The 23,279-nt window shown below is 35.3% G+C and overlaps 2 protein-coding genes across 2 annotated transcripts in view; both read right to left on the bottom strand.

Annotated features, from left to right (window-relative positions):
* Positions 1 to 23,279, bottom strand: part of LOC147557697 (uncharacterized) — a 46,513-nt gene that overhangs the window by 22,839 nt on the left and 395 nt on the right. The gene's annotated exons all lie outside the window — the stretch shown is intronic.
* Positions 15,468 to 16,966, bottom strand: LOC147557698 (F-box protein CPR1-like). Its single transcript, XM_086659307.1, has one exon. It carries the CDS (start codon positions 16,824 to 16,826, stop codon positions 15,636 to 15,638), a length of 1,191 nt encoding a protein of 396 aa, XP_086515433.1. The 5' UTR covers positions 16,827 to 16,966; the 3' UTR covers positions 15,468 to 15,635.

Raw genomic sequence — 23,279 nt, 5'->3', positions numbered from 1 at the left:
TTATTGTTCACAAGACAATAAATATTACTAATATGTATATCAATTTATTAGTGATTTTTATCACATTAATTTTTAAAATTAATTAAAATTCACATTTGTTTTAGTTTTCTAATTTTTAATATGTCTTGATATAATTGGTTTTATATGTTATTTTGACTAAAATTAATACTTACATTAAATTAATTAAAATTAATTTTAACATTAATTAAAATTAATATTTACATCAAATAATTCAAATATAAATTAGTAATTTTGACCAAAATTAATATTTTACATCCAATAACAAATAATTAAATAAGATGAATTATATTATTAATTAAAATCAACAATATTTAAAATTTATGATCAAACTATATACATATATGAATTAATATTAAAACAAAATAATTGGTGATTTTGTTTTAAAAAAATTTATTTATATATGAGAAATAACGTAGTTTACATTTTCCCCATTAATTACAATATGGGAAATTGCTAATATTATTAACGTAAACTTACTTATTTATTTTAATTAATATGTGAATAATAGATTTTTAGAATTTAAATCAAATAGTATTAAAATTCTTAATATTAAAAATAAGTTTATTTAGTATGAATATATATATTATAATAAATAACATCAAATAAATAATTTGTTTTACTTTTCACATTTAATAATATAAATTTATATTAAAATTTATATTATTTTATAATTTAATATTACGTAAAGGTTTAATAAGAATAAATTAATAATTACTTGATTATTTGTTATTTTATGTGAACTCTTATTTAATTTTAATTTGTTATTGTTTAGAAATTTGTAAATTAAATGAATCATCTTTATAATTATATGAAGATTCGGAAAAGATTGAGAAGAAGCTATCAGAAAATTATAAATGTCGTGTAAAAAAAATTAAGAAACCATTGGGACTACCTAAAGAAGTAAGAAAGAAAAAGAGAAAATGGAAAAGGTAAGATAGAAATAACAGTGTGAAGCACAGTAGCATGTACTCTTGCTATCTTATTAATTCCACCAAATCATACAAGTTCACAATTCCTTCCATATCTCTACCAAAAAAAAAACTAGTTTATGTACATCGATGCGCCTCAATCAAACTTCCTTCCATCTCCTCAATCAGACTCATAGCCCTCAATGAGCCTCAATACATCAACCTTTTCATTATGTATGAATAAGAAAAAAAAAATATTTAAGTATATAATTTATTAATACATTAATAAAATAATAAAAGTAAATAAAAAAGCTCACCTTTTTCCTCCAGCTGAAAGAATTCATGGTCACTCTCATGCTTGTCGTCTTCTTTACCATTGTCATCACCCCTTGGTTTTGAAGTGGACACTGAAAACAGAATAACCCCAAAATGATTAGAAATGTCAGCAAATATCCTTCAAGAAACAAACCCTAGAAATTGGAAAATGAATTACCATATTCATTCATTACAGCAAGAGAATCTTCATTCACCGCATACCCATCATCCACCGTTTTAGAAGAGGACCCTAAATATTTCAAAATGTCAGAACCCTAAAAAAAAATTTGGAAGAGACACTAAATTTGAAGAATACCCAAAATATTAGAAGTCTCTGCAAATACATCATAAAAAAGAACCCTAAAAATGGAATCTTGAATAAATATTATAAGTTTATACAAAATATAGAATTTTCTTGAACGTAAAAATTAGAAAGATCGAATAAAGACTTAAAAAGAAAGAAAAAAAGTTACCATGTACGAATCTCCTTTCAGAATTGTTAACTTCTACGACTAGGGTTTTATTGATTTCTGCTCTTCATCTTTGGAACTTGTTGAATCTTGAACGATGGGTTCATAATGTTCAACTTCTTCTAGGGCCTGAAGTTCAGACTGATAGGCGACCAACGCGTTTTGAAGCCTCACATCCGCAACAGCAGCAAGGTGTTTGTATCTTTCACAACATTCGCTCGCTGTCCTATTTCTCATTTGCGAAGCAAATCCCCACAGAGGAGAAAGGTGGGATAGATCAACCAAGTCTCTATCTTCTTCTTCGGTCCACGCCACTGCCATTTCTCAGTATTAGAGAGGAAAAAGAAATCTCAATTTGAAAAGAACTCAAATAAAGAAAGGAAGACGATGAAGCAGATTTGAAACTCGAAAGCACAATTCTTGAAGTGTTTGATTTTGACATGTACTAAACCTAACTTTATAGGCGGGATTTCAGTTGGAAAATGCACCAAAGCTTTTTACAACTGCCCAATTGCCCTTTTTTTTCTCTGTTTTTCTGTTTTTGTTCCCATTTTTAGTTACACTTGTATGTAGGAAAATCTAGAAATTTGTTGTGAATACTCAAGGAAGAGTTTTTTCCCGATAAAGTATAAATGTTTTCTCAAAAGTTTACACTTTCCTTGCATTTGGTAGCCAAAGAGAAGAAGACATTCCTAAGACTGCATTTGTGACACGTTATGGTTCTTATGAGTTTTTGGTTATGCCTTTCGGTTTGACTAATGCTCCAGGAGTTTTCATGAATTTGATGAATCGGGTATTTCGAGATTTGTTAGATAAGTTTGTCATCGTATTTATTGATGATATCCTTATCTACTCTAGAACTAAGGAAGATCATGAGGATCACTTGCGACAAATACTAGAGAGATTGATGGAACATCAGTTGTATGCTAAGTTCGAGAAGTGTGAATTTTGGCAAGAAGAAGTAAAGTTCTTGGGTCATGTTATTTCTAGCATTGGAGTATCAGTCGACCCTTCTAAGGTCGAGGCAGTGCTTAATTGGAAGCAACCCACATCTGCGACGGAGGTTCGTAGTTTTCTGGGTTTGGCTGGATATTACAGGCGGTTTATCAAGGGGTTCTCGAGTATTGCAGGTCCTTTGACGAACCTAACTAAGAAGGAAGTTCCGTTTCGATGGTCTACAGAGTGTGACTTGGCATTTCAAGAACTAAAGACGAGATTGACTACTGCACCAGTTTTGACCATTCCTGAGGGTGGTGTTCGATTAGTGATTTACACTGATGCTTCAATTCAGGGTTTGGGTTGTGTTCTTATGCAGAGTGATAAGGTGGTTGCCTACGCTTCGAGGCAGTTGAGACCGCATGAGCGGAATTATCCAACTCATGACTTAGAGTTGGCAGCTATAGTGTTTGCTTTGAAGATTTGGAGACATTATTTGTTCGGTGAAAAGTTTGATCTCTTTACCGACCATAAGAGCCTCGAGTATCTATTCTCGCAAAAGGAGTTGAACATGCGCCAATGCCGATGGTTAGAGTTGATGAAAGACTATGACTTCTCGCTACAATACCACCCGGGTAAGGCTAATGTAGTAGCTGATGCATTAAGTCGACAACCGAGGAGTATCATAGCCACATTGATGATGAATCAGTGGAAGATGTTGGAGGATGTGGCAACATATGACATTGACATGGTTGGGTCAGGAGTTGACTCGTTATTTCTGGGTAGTATGGTTGTTAGGCCATCCTTGCTGAACCATGTCGTGGATGCACAAGTTAACGATGAGTGGTACCAGAAACAGGTTTCGTTAATGCAAGGAACTGAAACTGAGTTCAGTACAGGACAGGGCGGAGGATTGAGATTCCGAGGGAGGTTATTTGTACCGGCAGATCCGGTCTTGAGACGGGATATATTAGACGAGGCACATCGGAGTAAGTACACTGTTCTACCTGGTGGCAACAAGATGTACAAAGACTTAAAGAGATAATATTGGGGGTCCGGAATGAAGAAAGATGTTGCTGAACATGTGAGGTGTGTCAGATGGTGAAAGCAGAAAATCGACATCCATTGGGACTTCTAGAACCGTTGCCTATTCCAGAGTGGAAATGGGAGAACATATCGATGGACTTCATCACAGGTTTACCGCGTTCGAGTCGAGGCTTTGACGCCATTTGGGTGATAGTTGATAGGCTGACTAAGTCGGCTCACTTCTTATCAGTGAAGACGACATATAGTGGAGATTGACTGACACAATTTTACATTAAGGAGATTGTCAGGCTACACGAAGTTCCAGTGTCTATTGTGTCAAATAGAGATTCATCCTTTACTTCTCGGTTCTGGAAGAGTTTTCAAGCTTCTATGGGAACATCATTACACTTTAGTACAGCCTTTCACCCTCAGACCGATGGGCAGACAGAGAGAGTCAACAAAGTACTCGAGGATATGTTACGGTGCTCGATACTAGATTTTGGAAAAGAATCTACAAAATTTCTGGGTTCAACTTGGTATTTAAGGGTGCAGTTGCTTGCACTTAGTAAACATTGTGAAATCTCGTACACATAGCACACGAGATTTACATAGGGTAATTTGGAGAAACTCACACAAATTTGCATGAATTTGCACATAAAACCAAAGCCAAAGTTTGAAAAGTATTCGCAATTATCTTTAATCAAGACAAACAAGATATTTTGTTTGCATTAAGACAAACAAAAAATTTGACCTTGTTTTGTGTATACATGTCATGTACATACGTATATAATATAATATAGTATATTATATTATAATATAATATAATATAATATAATATAATATAATATAATATAATATAATATAATATAATATAGTATATGTTGTGAAAAATAAAGGAGGGAAGAAGAAAGAGAATGGAAATATATTAACCAAGAGATTGTAGACAAGAAGAACTAGATTTGTATTCATATGTTTGTAGAGAATTATCTACATTGGTACATTGGTTTATTGATACTTAGATACATTGGTTTGATCCATCTTATTCATTAGCAAAGAACCTCTTTATATAGGCATTTAGCTAGATGAGTTACATAACCAATAGGCACACAATAATGGTGATTAAATACAAAGTAATGGTGGAGAACTTATGGTCATGAGAGTTACAAAGTGTGGTGGTCATCCACCATAAATCAAATATTTATAACACTCCCCCTGGATGTCCACCACATCAGAAATTGCCTCATTAAAACCTTACTAGGAAAACCCAATCGGACAAAACCATAGTGAAGGGGAAAAGAGTACAATTTCTTTCTATTTGTTCATCTATGATGCGCACATAATCTGTCTCATTAAAATCTTGTTAGGAAAAACCTTGTGGGAAAAAATCTTAACGAATGAAAAAGAGTACAGTATGAAAGTGTTGTACACAGTGTCTTCATAAACTTGCTTCCCCTCGTGAAGGTTGAGGACATTGTTCAACTTGTTATGGTCAGCTTCCTTTTGATATATAAACACATAAATATAATAAGTAGCATTTGACATTTCAAGTTGCATTCATATAATGCTTTAAAGTTTATGCATACTTTAGTTTGAAGCTTGTTAAATCCTTCAGAGATTTCAGTTGAACTCACTTTCTAGTGATTCATATTTGTCATATACATCGATAAAATAATTATAATATTTTGTGAAATCAATGTACTAATAACATTTCAATGTGCGTTATAAATTCATGCACAATCCACCCCACACACATAATAGGTGTTAAACTCATCATTCGATGACTAGTTGTCTCGCCAAAACCTTGTCAGGAAAATCCAACGGGACAAAACCCAATGGAAAAAGACTACAACTTTTAAACAAATGGAAAACCCAATGGGACAAAAGACTACAAATTTTAAACAAATTATAACAATTTTCAATACGCATAGTTGCCTCGTTAAAACCTTGACAAGGAAAGCCCAATGGGACAAAACCTTGACGAAGGAAAAAGAGTACAACGCGATTGACATTTTATATATGAGTGATGGTTGTTTTCTAAACCCACATTACAACACACATAATGTATTGTGTGTACTATATTAGGTACTTCTGGACCTGAATTTCCATGACAATGATAAGTTAAGACAATATGAGTTGCTTTGAATCTTATAGCCTTTTAGTAATTCAGAATATGTTCATTTTCAAGATTTTCTTTACTCGAATAATCTTTTTCAATACTCTACTGTCAAACTTTGATAAACTCTTCAGGAGTCACAATAGGATTTATAAATACTTCATAATATAATTCGGAGATTTGTAATTCATATTGAAATTTTATAAGTGGACGTCAAATCCTTTATAGACTAAAGGACATTTCTTACACATGTCTACTTTATTACCTTCGGGGTAATTCTTAATTGGTGCTTCGACTTCATGTCAGAAGACTTAATTATTTTGTAAAAAAATCCACAAGTAATGGAGTATCTCGTCAAAAGTTGACCAATATTACTTAGAGTAATTCCGGATCAATATGGTCCCAGTAGCTACTATATTCAGAAATACATCGTCTGAAATGATTTATTTGATTTTTCAAATTTTCACAGCATACATAGTTCAGTGATCACATATATGTGCCTTTGTAAAAGGTCGGTGTCTCTTTTTACACATATCCACTTCAGGAGATTTTATTAGGAATATGAATCACATTCATTTCTAATTTGATAGCCTCTTCAGGAGGAAAAATTATTCCTTCAGTGTCAAAGAGTATATGTCACTTTGATCTACTCTGATAATTTTCAATTACCTTTATCTGGATATAAGCTTATTAAGCTCTGAAAAATATTAATATTTCGAGGTAGCAAGTTTTCCGTATAATGATTCCAAATGAGAAAAACTCGATCATTTTCAAGTATTTTACAACATTGAATATAGAACTTCCTCCCCCTAATGTCGATAGATCGTCTTATTTATGAGCACATACTTCAAGGATGTGACAAAGACGAAGGAAAAATCAATTGCTTTAGGCAAATTTGATTTATTTTTCATATCATATTTCTCGTTGGACAAAAATTTCTATCTGATCACAGCTTCAGGTGTGAACAATTTGTTATAATATCACAACTTCAGGTGTGATTAATTACATGTGAGATATATCATCTTCATGTGATTTTATTTTATTTTATTTATTAAATCCATCATCACTTTTTCTTTAGGGTATACGTCTTCAGGTGTAATTTGAAAGCGGATATCATCACCATCCAAAGATGCGAAAAAATATCATCACCACTTGCAATGCAAGTGCAACCAAAACTTTGATATCACATTCTCCTTAAAACAATTTCTTAAAATTTGGTTGTCTTCCACCATGAAGAACTTTGTCAAATTTAATCAAACTATATGTTCGTATATTAAAATGAGATTTTCAATTTTGTCACTCTATTTTCAATATGAACTCGGTGTAAGATTTTCTTATCACTGTTTAATTATAATCCTTTAATAACCAACGGAAAATAATTTCAGTACTAAAAAATTAGCATTTGTCATTCTTCAGGAATGCGCAAATGAATTTTTTTTTCCAAGGGTTTACCCTTTTGGGTGACAATTTACCAACTCATAAGGGATATATGTTTTCATCCTTTGAGATTTTTTTACTCTAGTAATTATTTTAGAATTTTCTAGGTTTGAAGAAGTATATACGCCAAACTTCAGGTTGGGCAATCTCATATACAAATAGACGTTCCAATTTGATCTTAACCAAAATTTAATGGTTAAATTTCTTCTTTGGAAAAATCTTCATTCACAGATCAAAATATACTCTTATGATACATTCATACAAAATGAAACATTAGTTATGAGAGTAATACTAATTTATTTTCGAAGACAAAACTTACCTTGACCTTACCCTAGAATGAATTGGATTTACATTCATATTAGTTTGCAATATTAACCCTTTAGTCATTATCAATTATGTAATTCTCATATCCTTTTGATATAGTTTATCATGTCTCAACAAGCATAAAATCAATGGTTAGGGTTAGATAGGAATAATAAGAAAAGTTGAATATACAACAAAGAAATATCCAAATACTTTTTGACTTACCAATAAGAATTGATGAATCCTCCCAATATTTTTTATTTGTTTATGTTTTGCTCAAGGTGGTGGATAATTTCTTCCTCCCTTTGATCATAGAGCAATTCGTGCTGATAACGTGTTGTGAAAAATAAAGGAGGAAAGAAGAAAGAGAATGGAAATATATTAACCAGGAGATTGTAGACAAGAAGAACTAGATTTGTATTCATATGTTTGTAGAGAATTATCTACATTGGTACATTGGTATATTGATACTTAGATACATTGGTTTGATCCATCTTATTCATTAGCAAAGAACCTCTTTATATAGGCATTTAGCTAGATGAGTTACATAACCAATAGGCACACAATAATGGTGATTAAATACAAAGTAACGGTGGATAACTTATGGTCATGAGAGTTACAAAGTGTGGTGGTCATCCATCACAAATCAAATATTTATAACAGTATAATAATTATTAGTATTTATAGTATTTTCATGAAAGTTGAGGTAAAATTCTCACAATATCATTTTGAACAAAAAAGGTCTTTTAAATCAAATCACTTACATCCAAATTCTATAGATAAAATATATTTGAAGGTTCATGTTCTTTATTCATGAGATTTTTAGTTCGATTGTCATACGTATATTGGTGCAAATGAATTATATTTTTTCTCACCCCAGTTATCTCAACAAAAAATAGTTATCAATATCATTTTGTACTCAACCTCTTTAGGAAATATGATCATTCGTATTGTTTCAAACTCTTGTCAAGGGTTTTTCTATGAGATGTTCCAGGAGGTTTTCAATTTGAGTTTCCGGTAATGAGAGGCATAAAGGGGATGAGAGTCTGCCCATATTTAACTCGTTCACAAATGACCAACATAGAGTCATACCAACAACTACTTTTAGACTGGACGTAAAGATGAATAGAGTAGAGAGGATGAATAGAGTATAGAGAAGGATGAGAAAAAATGGTTTGAAAAATAGATAAAATGGAAAGTAGTTGAGGGAAATTTCACTTAGTATGAGGGCCAAATTTTATAGTTGGTTATAACTAGAGGCCAAATTTGAATTAATCATTTTATAAAGTTACATAAAAACCCACAAATGAAATGGCAGCCCACTTCCAACAGAAAAAAAAAATGGTGGGCTCGTATGAGCTTGGGACTTAAAGTTACTCACCGACTCTCTAGTGTCGTCGCGTGGGTGGGCTGGGTGAGGCTCATTTGCATTATAGGCACCCCAAGCAAATACCACCCGAGAGAAACATCTATTATATTAAAACAGGTAGGTCGGTTATCCAGGGGATAAGTCTGGCCGTTCATTTTATTTTAGAGATTTGGTTGGAGCCTGATCCAACGCACGATAATTAATGAATAAAAACCATTTAAACACATTTTTGTAATTACATAAATATTTTTGGGGTAATTAAGTAAAAGACACCCACCTTTAGAATAGAGAGAAAAAAAGGGGAGGTTGTGCCCTCAAATCTCTCCACTAATCCTCACGGTTACTCTTCAAGAGAGGTAAATTGGTTTTGAAAATCGGTTTTGAAACTCCCTGTAATTATGTCAAAATTTATTCCAAAGATTCTAATACTAAAAAATTGTTCACGAAGAAACTACTTTTCCAAAAAAACTTTTCACCATTAATTTAATTTGGATTGTTTCTGTTGGACTGAAGAAAATAAGAAATATTCGATCTAACGGCGTTAGCCAAGAGGGATCTTCCCCGTCCGTAGGACGGGGAGGAAACCTAGTCTATTATAATAAAACAGGTCAATCGGTTATCGTTATCCAGAGGATAAGTCTGACTGTTCATTTTATTTTAGAGATTTTGTTGGAATCTGATCCAACGGACGATAATTCATGAATAAAAACCGTCCAAACACATTTTTGTAATTACATAAATATTTTTAGGGTAGTTAAGTAAAAGTGCTCCACCTTTAGAATATAGAGAAAAAAAGTGGAGGTTGTGCCCTCAAATCTCTCCATTAATCCTCACGATTACTGTTCAAGAGAGGTAAATGGGTTTTGAAAGTCCCTCTATTTACATCAAAACTTATTTCTAAAGATTCTCATACTCAAAAATTGCTCACAAAGAAACTACTTTTTCATAAAAACTTTTCACCATTAAAGATCTGAAGTAATTTGGGTAATGACAGAGCTCTCTCTCCTCTTTCTTCTATAGTTAAATAAAATTCAATAATATAATTTGGATTGTTTTTGTTGGGTAATGACAAAGCTCTCTCTCCTCTTTCTTCTATAGTAAAATAAAATTCAGTAATTTAATTTCGATCTAATGACGTTAGCTTAGAGGGATTTGTCGCGTCCATAAGACGCGGCGGAAACCTAGTAACAAACAAAATGTCACCTGCAATTATGTGTGGCCTAAAGCAAGGCTTTGCCTGCTTTGAATCCAGAGTCGGCCATAAATTTAAGATCCTTCGTAAAAAGACATGAGTTGTTGGTATAAAAAATGTAGAATTAACAAGGAAATAAAAATTTAAAAGAAAACTGGAACTGTCATAAAATTAAACTATGAAGATGAGTAAAGTGAAACAAACAGGGCCAAGCGGGTGATATCAGTAATTACCTCATTGGCTTTAGCTAAAACGCTAGGGGATTTATCCAATAAAAGAAAATTTGGCTTTGCAAGTAATAGAGGTGCAAAAGCAACGCGTTGCTGCTCCCCGAGGGAAAGGATCTAGACCACTAATTTGTAGAATCCAGTGGCTTTTTAGGCTTTTCACTGATGCCAGTGGTTATGTACTATCGCATTGTCGAACATCTTCTGATGCCTTGAGAAGATCATCTCCTGTGGGCTTCTTAGGCTTTTCACTGGCATCTTGCTGGTTTCGTGGTTGAAACAAGGAAAGGGACGATCTGCAAAATGAATTTGGCAATACCTTTGCTGAATGAGAGAATTTAATTCATTCACCTTGAGTTGACAGCTAAAAAAATATTCAATGGCTTGCTTCAGTCTAGGCTTTTCATTTATAAATGTAAGCACATGGCTAGAGGTCTCCAGCTTTATATGATGACACCATATTTTTAGGATAATAGGGTTTACTATTTTATGACAATTCACTGCTTTTACTTGATGAGCTTTCCCTGAATATATCATGATGTTCAAATATTTTCAATTTGAGTTTGTTTCAAACTATAATCCTAGACAATATATACTCTTTATGATGTATTTATAATATATACACATATTCCCAGACATTCCTTTTGCATAAAACTTACAATCAAACAAGCTAATTAAAAAATTCTTGTAGTTGACTACTGAACTGGTCGAATTTATAGTTTTCTACCAAGATTTTAGGTTAATTAAGACTAAAATTTCTGGTATGCTAATTTTGGATATTGGATCACTAACCCATTCAAAAGGATACTAGAATAGAGTATGGTGAATCGGGTGTGCTGTACGCAGAGTGGAGGAGAGTATTTGTTAACTCACATTTAAATGCACACCCAGACACACACACACACACACACACACACACACATATATATATATATATATATATAACATAGAAGATCTTAATCCATGCCAACAAAATTATTATGTCGGAACCTATAGTTTAATAAGTTACTATATGCTAACTACAAAGCACTTGATCGAAATGCTCACCAGAATACTTGAAAATATCCATGGGAGTCAAGCCTTCGCTCCATGTAGGATAAAGCAATTGTTGACGAAGTGTCTCCGGAACCTTGTATGGTCTTTGACTTTTGAGGAAGGAAAAATATACCCATAGCCCTTTTATCCTTGTATCTTTTGGTAGATCCCGCAGGGGTAACTATGTCTGGTGTTACAGCTAGTTGAGGATTTTTGACAGTGTCTACATAGAATGTAAATTTTCCACTCCCTGTACTCCAAAGCCCAGCCATGGCTCCTAACAAAGAAGTCTTCCCACACCCACTAAGGCATGTGATCTAATACCATATGTAAGTTATTAACTTCATAAGCTCATACCTAAGAAGAAAAAGAATAGTTAAACCCCCACGTTTATGATGAAAACAATACCAGCAAGTCATCCTTGCAGTTGATTTGTGATGAACTAACATGTTTAAAAAGTGAACTACCTATTCTTTTAGAGCAGTAACTGAGCAACGTAGTTATATGAGAAGAGACAAGTTAATGAGCAACGTAGGAAGCTTCATCACTTCTGCGTCCGTAGTTTCAAGAGTCTCATCACATAAAAAGAGCAAGAGTCTAAGCTTTTGTGAAGGCAAATCGTTTAATGGACAGTTGGACACTGCGACACAATTTCCGAAAGCTTTCAACCATGAGCTTCCACTACTAGATGGACTTCATGTAGACCTCTACAACGCCCCAAGTCCAGATTTCCACGTCGACCTCCATGAAAACCTTCACTTAAAGCATTTCTCCGCAGAATAGTAAACATAGTCGATGTATTCATTAAAAGAGACAAATAACATCAAATAAGAAGCTCCTAAGAAAACAATAATCCATCTAAAGGAAACCTCATTAAGTTCACAAAACTGAAATGAAGTCTCTAAACCATCGTCACGTAGGTCAGACAAAATCAAAAGAAAGAAATAACTGTCTAGGAGATGAAACTCCAAATAAAACTACCTACGGAAATAAATAATTGCTACCAAAATTCTTCAAGGGCTAACTAAGACTCAAGTAGGTGGCACTTTCTAATATCATTGACCTGAAAAATAATAGGTTGGCCTAGGGGTGGGGTTCGGGCGGGTTCGGGCTCACGATTTTCGAGCACGGGCGGGATAGCAAGCCACCCGATCGGGATATCGGGCAGGTAAATGTGAGCATGTGGGAACCCGCCGCCCGATTAAGCCCGAGTGCCTGTTCGGGCTCTAACGGGCTCGGGCGGGTCGGGCTTCGGGTTCCGTTTATATTAAACTAAATTAAAAATAATACACAAAAAAAACATAGTTAAAAATATAAAAAATTAAACTAAATTTCATCTATTATATTTGGTGGTTATGGAGTGGTGGTGTTACTGTTACAGGTGTAGTGGTGGTGGTATATGGTGGATCGGTTGTTCGGGAGTGGTGGCCGTCGGCGGTGAGTGACTATCAGTGTGAGTGAGGCGGTTTTAGTTTAGGTTTAGGGAGAGTGGTCTTTTGAGAGGGTATCTATAGGTTAGATATTTTGATCCAACGGTTGATGATTCTCAGTCGTTGGATCATAAAGGGATTAAAGAAATGTGTCTCGGGTAGCGGTCGCGAGTATCAGGCGCGGGTATTGGTTGCGGCGATTGGTCGCGGGTAACAGGTTTAAGTCGCGGGTAGGGGTGGGAATTGGGCGGGTACGGGCGGCCACGGGCACTTGAAGCATCGGGTCGGGCACAAAATTTAGATGGCTATTAGGGTAAGCGGGTTAATCGGGCGGGCAATTTTGAAATTCGCCTTGCCCATTACCCGTCCAATCCCATTAAGAAGCTCGGGTAATTCAGGTATGGGCGGGCGGGTAGCGGGTAATCTTATGACTTGAAAAAAATCACTTTTTCCTCTCCTTTTATAAAATCTCCAAACACCTTTCCTGATTCTAAAAAGACAATGTGGGATTAAAATTAGACGTTATTTGTGTCTCACATTAAAAACTAATGAAGAATTCTCATGAGATATAATATAAACTTATCTCACTCTTTGTTCCCTCAAAGCCAAAGACTACTTCAGTATTCTACTAGAAATTCTCTTGGGCCATTGCAAAGCAATGCATTGAGTTCGTGTGATTGCCCTTAAACATATTGTTTACCATCTCAACTAAGCCTAGCAACATGGACTGTTGGGCTTCATCAACCCATAAAGTTGATGTAATTTGATTGGTTATCATTGGGTGAGGTTAAGTGGGTGCGGGCGTGGGCGGGTGTGCGGGTAGAGGTTTTAACCCATGCCCGCCCACCAAAACTTGGCGGGCTGGACGGGTTATGCCATAGACGGGTGCGGGCGTCCATGGTCCTCGTTGGGCTCGGGTGCCCGTGGGCGGGTTCGGGCTCATGGGTAAAATTCCCACCGCTAGTCGCGGGCGGGTAAGAGTTTCGGGCGGTCGGGCTTGAATTTTGGTCGGGCGGATCGGGCTTGAATTTCGGGCGGTCTGTATGGGCCGAACCTCAGGTAAGACCCCCTACCCGATGCTCGCCCACGCCCGCCCAAAATTTCGGGCCGGGTAAACCCGCGCCGGATCTCCTTCGGTCTCCGGGTCGCCTCAGATCGAGCGATTAGGGCCGGGTTTCGGATTCTCGGACCGTTTTCCCGGCCCTAGGCTGGCCAAAACTCAACAAGTAGATTTCCAAATCCCTGGAACCTTGATAGACAGTTTCAAGATCAATCAAGTCAACTAGATTTATCCGTGTATATAAGTAATGGTGACAACTAGAGGCATAGACAAGTAACAATTAACGAATAAACACAAGTGTTATGGTAAGTTGGTGTCTATCCAGAAAAATCAGATCCACCACCCGAACCCACCCACAACCCACGTTGCATGAGAGTAAGGTCCACAAAGTTATCCTTGTATTAGCGTCGACCCCATACGCTCCATACCTAGTTCATACCTCAGTACGCCTTACCATGCGGACATGTCGGTCATCGCACCAAACATTCGGAAGAGAGAGTTGAACCAACCACCAAACTCACTTCCCACCAACTCACTACATCACCCCAACACACAAATCAAACATCATATCACACACTATACTTTCATGTTCAACAATAGCATATGATGAATTCATAAAAGAATTGACTAATAAACCATGCTTTATGTAATTAAAATATCATCGAATAATCTTCATGTTATTGCTGCATTTTAATTATCAAATTATGTGTATTTATACACTACTCATGTTAACAAGTGAGAGATGTCTAGTTATGAAAGTCATACCCATTAGACAAGCTACCTAAGTGATTTACTAATGTATATAGTTGTTGAATTCTCTAAATATCATGTCAATATGATAGCTATGCCTAGGTTCTACAGTGGTAAGTCAGAGTCGCATAAGTAAACTACTAAAGGATCATAAAGCCGACTCCTTTTATAATATCTGAACATATTTAAAAAACAAAAAGAACTTCAATTTTGAACCCAACTAGATTACCCCAGTTATGTTATATTCAAGAAAACATAACTTAAATTTTTCTACATTTGTGTGCAAAATTTTCAGCTGACATACTAGAATCACTTAATAATTTTCAGTTTTTACATTTGAAAGTTGAGTACTTGCAAAAAAAGAAGCAAAACAGAAGTCACCCTAACCTGTCCAAAGGCATTCCAGATAATCCAGATTTCTAAGAATTGTAGAGCATGTCCCATTTCTTCAGAAGGGATCTCTATGCCTGCAACAGTTTTCAGGCAATGGGATATCAGCTTCCTTATGTTCTTCGGAAATTTGAGATTTCTTTAACTTCTTCATCTTAATACCGACATCTTTTTCATCCTTATCCTCTCCTACGTGGTCATAATGTTCATTAATCTCTTCACCCACATTGTCACTACTTACCAATACTCGTGTTACCTTTCTCACCACATTTACTCACTCCAACTATATCACCCTGTCAAAAGCAACAATGCAAAATTAAACATATTGAATCAGAAAAACCCCATTAACTCAACAAATATGCAGATGACCACTATCTGCGGTCTGCCCCTGTTAAAGAAATTATATTGAACCTAGGTTGAAGCAAATTCCTTTTTCGGAGCAGCATTTGGGAAACCAAAGAAAACCCGTTCCCCTTGGTAGCATGTACTATAATACCCGTGGATTTATGTACTAATATAAATTGAGATCATTTTTATTTCTAAGATTAAATACTGGACTAAACAAACTAAAACTTCCTGCCTAGTCAGTTAGGACATAAGATGCCCATTCAAAACCTAATAGTCGGCAAAATGTAACACAGGTCTGTGTAGATTTATCTTCTTAAGTTTCTTCGTACTCGTAGCTTCTTTTGGATCACATTGTCTAGTTCTTGCTTCAAATAAATCCCAGAATTTAGTGAAACTAAACTACTCACAGAAGTCACTGCTCCTAAACGCTCTGAGGTTGCCGTTAGCTTATAAACCGGAGTTTTTTTCTGTTTTGGATCGTATAAAATTATGTCCCCATAATCATTCTGCAGTAAAACATCACCATTTTCGAAACACTTTATCGGCTTCATTGTAGAAATTGATGGAATAACATTATCTGTGGTAATATTGAAGAATTTAGTCCAAGACTCGGTCACTCCATTCTCCTTCATTACCCATACTTCAGCATGATCCGACAAAGTAGTATCAAATATACAAAGACAGTCACCTAAAACACCAATTTTTAACTCTTTTGTCGAGAATTTCTCACTCAATTTTTTTGGTATAGGCACTTCCATGAATGTCTCGTCGATTAAATCAAAACGAAGTATAGCATTATAGGTGGATGTCTTCCATCTCCCGACAAATGGAGCTGTTGTTTTCCAATGAAGAGCTCCATTGATTAGGACACCAGGTCCTGCACCAATGATTTGGTACGGAATATTGTCAAGGAATTTCCACGAATTAGAGCCTAAAGAGTAAAGCATGACATAACTAAAATCATCTTTGACCCGTCTTACAATCCCCAGAATCTTGTAATCATCTAGCTTGCAATCATAACCAAAACCGAACCAACTCTTGGTATTGTCTAAATCGTTTTTTTTCTCCTCCTTATTTTCATTGAGATATGGCGACTCGGGTATTGATTTCAATTCATCAGTAGATGGGTTCCAGATGTATTTTTTATTACCATAGAAGGAAACTAAACCATTACACGAACCCAAAAACATAAAATATGGTAGTAGAGAGATGAAGGGGTAATCATCTATTTGAAGAGATAAGTTAGATGCCAATGAATTCATATCTATAGTGTATAATCTATTAGAGTGGGTAATAATGAGCATAAATTTGTCTTGTTCAATAGCATGATCACGGTGAAGTTTAATAAAATTAGGGTTAGAGAAGAGAGAGTACCAGATTTTGGAAACTGACTTAAATCGGTAGATAGATTTGACTGGCAACATCGCTAAGATGGTAGTTATGATTTCTTCGGGGAGGCGCGGCGTTGAACATCGTCGTAGTTTCATCATCTTCATACTGTCTAAGAACTACGTTCAGAGAGGTCTGGGCAGATTGAACTCGAGAAAGAGTCTAGGCTTCCTTTCTTTGGGGCAAGGAGGAAAGGGTGTTGGAATTCTTATAGGCTTCTACTTGGGATTAAGGGTGTAGGATTCCTTATAGGTTTCTAATTTCCAATAGGTTTCTAATTTCCAATAAGTTTCTAATTTTTATTGTTTCAAATTTCCAATAGGTTTCTAGTACCGGCCCTAACTTTTAGGGGGCTTAGGCGAACGTAGGACCCTACACTTTAAGTCGAAAAAATATAAAAACTAAAATACAATCACAAGTTATGGGAGTCGAACCCCTGACCTTAGGTTCACTAATAAACTAGTTTGCCTAACTCTACTACCCAAACAGATATGAAGTACATGTGCATAAAATAACACATATAATAATTTTATCTATATATAATGTTACTTAAACGGATTCTCCTGAGATTTGATGAGTTTTTTAGGTTTGATAATTTTTAGTGTTCTCTTGAGGTTTGATAATTGTAACAAGGCAGTCAAGAAAGACGATGATGATTAGCTTATGATGATTCACTTTTAGGTTTGATAATCTTTAGTGTTCTCTTGAGGTTTGATAATTGTAACAAGTCAATCAAAAAAGATCGAAGAATATTACTATAATTAGCCAACTCTAGCTGGTGTTTGTGTTAATGAATATATCATTGCTTAGGAAATGGAAATGGAGATATCGATAAAAAAAAAAAAATTGTCACTGGACTAGAAACACAGTGCATTACCACTTCCATTCATTCTAGTTATTTGTCCATCTAGCAAAAGTCTTGGACCTTTGAACCCTATTTGGAGCTTTGTTCCATCTGGTCAAAGGAAAGACTGATATGGCCATTGAAGAAGAGAGGAAGATATATGGCATTCAAGATGATCACTTGAGAGGTAATAAGTACTTTAAGTTAATATGTCAATAACCATATATCATTCACTAAACTTGTTTTTATTTAGGTCACTAATCGACCACCTATTTAAGAATCTTAACAACTAGTTCTCCTTTTTAGGATTCTATGTTTCACTTGTAATGTCTTATATGTTTCTTTTTATTTACTTTCCATGAATCTTCTGGTTTAACTTGCAGTGTGCTTCCTTCTTCACTTTTACAAGTCCTAGCCGAATTTAACGAGGCTACTGAAGGATGGAAATCCTATTTCCTTTGTACCTTAGACTTAAAGAACATTTTTCGTATGTGATGTGCTTTCTTTGTTGCATTATTAGGGAGTGTTGTGGCAGTACTATTGTGGGATGAATTTGTGGTTCAAGAAGCTGGTTAGGTTCAAGAACCTTAGGGGTCCTAAGCTAGAACCAAGCAGTTCAAGAAGCTGGTTAGGTTCATTTGGAAGTGAAAGAGAACGATTTGGGAAAGAAGCAAAAGCTTGGCGTGAACGCGGAAACAACCAGTGGTAGAAGTTGGAGTTCAACATGTGAATTGCACAGAAGATACATCAGCATTTCTAGCATTGACAACTGCCATGGATTTGAGGATGCTTGTGCGAGAAACAGAGGAAAAGAGTGTGTGTGTTTGATATTTTTGAGTTTTTTTTCATTTGAGTTTCAAAACGAATAATAATTTGAATTTGACTAATGAAGAATTTGAATATAATTTTATTTCTTGCCATTGGAAACTATATAGATACGTCAACCTTCTGATTAGAATTCGATACTTAGGAACAATGTCGTTACAGAAGATACATGGAAGTTGTTTGTAGGAAAAGTTGTCGACCCTTGTCACGAGGTGATAATCTTGTATGTCTCCCTTCTTCTTTCAAATGAAATGCCGTTGCAGGATAAGTGAACATGAAATTCTCTGGCTTGAATATAGTGTTTGTTTCTTGCTTTCTTTTGGTCTCTAAAATTTTTCTCTAAATACTTGGATTAGATAATATATTGGCAAACTTTTTTCAAATTAAAATATTGTGGTGGTTCATGAGCAATGAGATCAAGAAGAGCTCATATTTTAGCGAAACGGTAAACAAATAACAAGCACTAGAATGGTTTGTATCGGTGGCTCCATGTTGAGCTCTTTCAGTCCAAATCGGTGGCTTCAAGTCGATCATCTTCAAGTGAGTTCGACATGAAGCCACCGATACTCACTCCAGCAGATTTGCCTAGGCTACTGGAGTTCAAATCGGTTACTTGATGTCGAAATCCCTAGAAGGAAATCGACACAAAGCCACCGATTTGAACTCCAAAAGCTTAGAAAGCTACTAGTTGGGTTGGAGTTCAAATCGGTTGGTTCATGTCGAACTTGCTAAAAGGGAATCGACATGAAGCCACCGATTTGGACTCCAAAAGCTTAACAAAACTATTAGAGTTGAGTTCGACACGAAGCCACCGATTGTCTTCGGGTGAGTTCAACATGGAGCCACCGATTTGAATTGAAACCATAATTTAGGTAGTTGTTTCATGGAAACACCAAGGACGTTTTCTTCTCTTCGCATTTTACAAAATTAATGTTCAAATTTAACAAGAAGCAATAGGAGTGCAACACATTCAACTATATATGATTGAAAAATTGATATTAGCCAAATGGAATGGACAACAACATAAAATCAACTCGTATAACATAATGGCCTCTACTTGGAATTTCATCAAACACTTGATCGACAAAGTAAGAGACCCACACTTTGCATACTTGTGTTTCCATTACATTATGACATAATAACCTCTCTTAGTCATTTCATCAAACACTTGGTTGGCAAGGTAAGAAACTCACATTTTACATACTTGTTTTTCTACTACATTATAACATAATAACTTTTCTTAGTCCTTTCATCAAATACTTAATTGGAAAAGTCAGAGACTCACATTTTGCATACTTGTGTTTCTGTTACTGATGGGTCATGAAAATGTCCCATCTAAGTCGTTTAATTTAGTCGAGTTAGTTCGTTTCGAGTCTTTATTATAATAAAATGGTTGGTTTTCTTGATTAGGTGTCTTTTGGAGAGTTAGGTGTGAAAAACGATTAAAAACGAGGAAAAGATGCATGAAGGGTATTTTGGTCATTTGGAGTCAAGGACAATCTGGTAATTTGGCCAAGGTCAGTGCGTGGTTGAAAAGTAGAGGTCGAGACGAGTCCGTAGGAGAAAACGGAAGTTAAATCGGAGTCCGGACGAGTTAATTGTGCTAAGTCAAAGTTTCAGTCAACTGCATTTGACCAAGTGGGACAAAGTTGGGTTCATTTCGGGCAGGTGGGACAACAAAGGATGTGGTGGCGTCCTCTGGTTCAGGGCGCAAGTTAATTCCGTGTAGCGCGAAGCGTATTAGCTACTTTGAGGGATGACAGCTTTGGTACTTCCAGCAGCAACGTACTTCAGTGGCCCCAGCTACGTGTCGTCCAACCAGGCCGTTCATCTCCGTGCTATTCTAAATCGGACGGCTCCTGACTATGGCACAACTTAATAGCATGGATCAGCCCACACAATAGTGTTCAATTTCCCAGCTTTGGAGACAAGTAACGACAGTAATGCATTAATTCTAAAGCGACACTTGGCGCCCCCATATTCACAATAACTATTTTCCTCTTTGACCCTCAACGGCCATATTCCTCACCTCCTTATCACGCGACAAGTGTCCCTCGATTTTCCAATTAAAATCTTAGCCGCCGGTCATTTAGTTGCTTTAGGGTTTTTATATTTTAAACCCTAAAATCCCAAAATAACCCTTCCTTTTATCTTTTCTACCATTTAACCCACCAAAAACCCTCACCCTATATAAAAAAAACACTTTCTCCTCCATTAGAACCTAGACTTCAATAACCCTCTCAAATGGCTTCCTTACCTAATTTCTAAGCCACTTCTCTTCCTATCTTCTAACCCTAATCCCCCATTCTTTTCTTCTACTTCTTCTCACCTATTTCTTTCTCTCTTTTCTACTACTAAATCTATCTTCTCCATTCTTTTTCTATCTTCTCTACTAACACTACTACTTCTTCTCTACTACTATTCTTTCTACCATTAATAGTCATCTCCTTCTTTCTTCCATATTCTTCTACTATTTCTATTCCTCTTCATCTATTCTTTCCAACTTCTTTCTAGATCTAATTTCTTTCTTCTATCTCTTTTTCTTATTTGGGTTGCAATAAAATAGCTATTACTTGGATTTCTTGGAGTACAATTCTTGAACATAAATGGAGCAAATCTTGGACATCAAAATGGAGATACATGGGAATATGGAATTTGAGCATTCTTGGTGATTTCTTTCCATTAATTTCTTAGTATTTTCATTTATTTTACAATGTCAATGAATGTGATTCTAGATTTCATGTATAGTTAATTTAGCAATCTAAGGTTGTGAATGAAATCCATTTTGGATCTTTATAATACTTGTTCTTGATTAATTAAATCCTTTGATGTGCTTCAATGCCTATTGATTGACATTTCATGTTGATTCTATAACCTTATTATCATTCATGTATTATAATTAGATATTTCATGCTTTTATTGATTTATTAGATGAGATATGCCTTTTAGATCTTGAATGATAGTGTAGGAAATTAGTTTTATATGGTAGTCAATCATACATTCTTAATTATAAAATTGTTTTATCTAGAATATCATCCGGAATCCAAATAGTTCATTATATTGGATCCCGAGTAAATACAAAAGAGATTTAAGTGATTAAGTGCTTGTTTTATAAAGTGAAATTATGTGGTGGATTTTATAACCTTAGATATCTTCTCACCTCTTTCTTAGATAGGTTTAGTTAGTTTTATTTATTTTCTTATTTCTTTACAAATCAATCATCAAATCTATGAGTGGAGTGTGTGTGTGTATGTTAGTCTAAGTTAGCTATTGACATTTTGATTATTGGGCTAAACTCACCTTCAATATCTGAAATTACCCACCTATCCCTTGGGACGATACTCGATCTTATTTTCAATACTCTTGACCCCGTATACTTGCGGGATTAGACCTATTTTTAGGCCCATCAGTTACACTATGACATAATAACCTCTTTTAGTCATTTCATCAAACACTTTATGAGTTTACATTTCATCTGGATTTTTGCTAATTGTTTTATTGATGATGATTATGATTTTGGAGGGACTTCAACCTTTGATTGATGAACAATAGAGACAAATTTACTTCAATCGATTTGATGATTGACAGAGATATCTCAGCAAGAAATTGGAAGTGGAGAGAGTATGGAGAAGAAGAAGATTCTTTTCAATTTTGGGGTAAAAGAGAGGTCAACCGAGAGAGATGAGAACTACGACTAGATTGAGATAGAAATTTCGAGTTATAGAAGATTCAGAGAGAGATTCACAGTTTGGTTGAGATCAAAAGAGAGAGAAATGAAGAACACGGTTTACTCTCTGGTTTCGGGTAAAAATTCAGATATCTAGAATTTCTAGATATGTTATTTATATGAGGGTAGAAAAGGAAGGAAAAAAATGAAAAAATTGAAAAGGGGAAAAATAGCAAACTTTTCTTTAAGTTGGGCAAAATTGCTCAAATGCCCCCGAATCGGGGCATTTGAGCAAAATCTCCCTGGAAGATGGATTGAGAAGATTTTCAAATCAGAAATTTGATGATATTAAAGAATGATTGGGGAGGAAATCAAATAGGGATTCAATTGATGATATTAACAGAAGAGACCAGACCGAGAGCAGGGGTGGGTCCGTAGGGGTCTGTGGGGTCACGTGCCCCCACAGGCCCAAAGTTGTCTTTATTTCGGATAGAAGTCAGCGGCCTCGTATAAAAGTAATACAATACAAAAATTAAATGTATTTAGTATTGGCTCGGTGGAGAGGGATGGTGTTGTACGCATTATAGTTCCCGCGTTCGACTCCCCATCAACTCCTTTTTATTTGAACTTTGTATGTGGGTTAATTTCTTTCTACCTCCTACTTTTTAATTAACTATCGTATTGGTCCTATATTTCTTCTTTTGTTTTAAAATCAATTCCTTTTTTAGTTTTTTTTTGTAAATTTGATGCTGCGTCAGTCTTGTTAGAGTTATGTTTCCCCAGACAAACATTTCTCTTCGTCTCAAGTCAGTTATACAGTCTTTTTTTCTGACTAAGTTTTCCAAAACCAGTATCCTCTCTTTCTCTCTCTCTCTCTGTCTCTCTCTCTTTCATTAACTTCTTTAAGAACGTAAATTGTGACGACCATTTTTCAAGATATAAAGGTCTCTCATTCATTTGAAATAAAATTTACACATTATTTTTATATAATTCAAGTGTGTATACGACTAATTAATTATACGAGACTACAGTCAATACAACACACAAATTAGCCGTAGTCGAGTTAGTTGAGACTGTAACTATAAGATATAAGTTACTCGCTTGAATGTCATATCAAGATTTTTGAATAATTTACAACTGCTTATTATAAAGTGCCCCCACAACGAAATATTTTTGGGTCCGCCACTGACCGAGAGAGAATCATAGTTGTAAATTTCTCTATTA

The sequence above is a fragment of the Eschscholzia californica genome, unplaced genomic scaffold (assembly GCF_041429995.1).
Source record: "Eschscholzia californica isolate CP2 unplaced genomic scaffold, dmEscCali1.0.p SCAF_2, whole genome shotgun sequence".
NCBI classification, from domain to species: Eukaryota; Viridiplantae; Streptophyta; class Magnoliopsida; order Ranunculales; family Papaveraceae; genus Eschscholzia; species Eschscholzia californica.
This window is presented reverse-complemented; position numbering and strand designations above follow the sequence as displayed.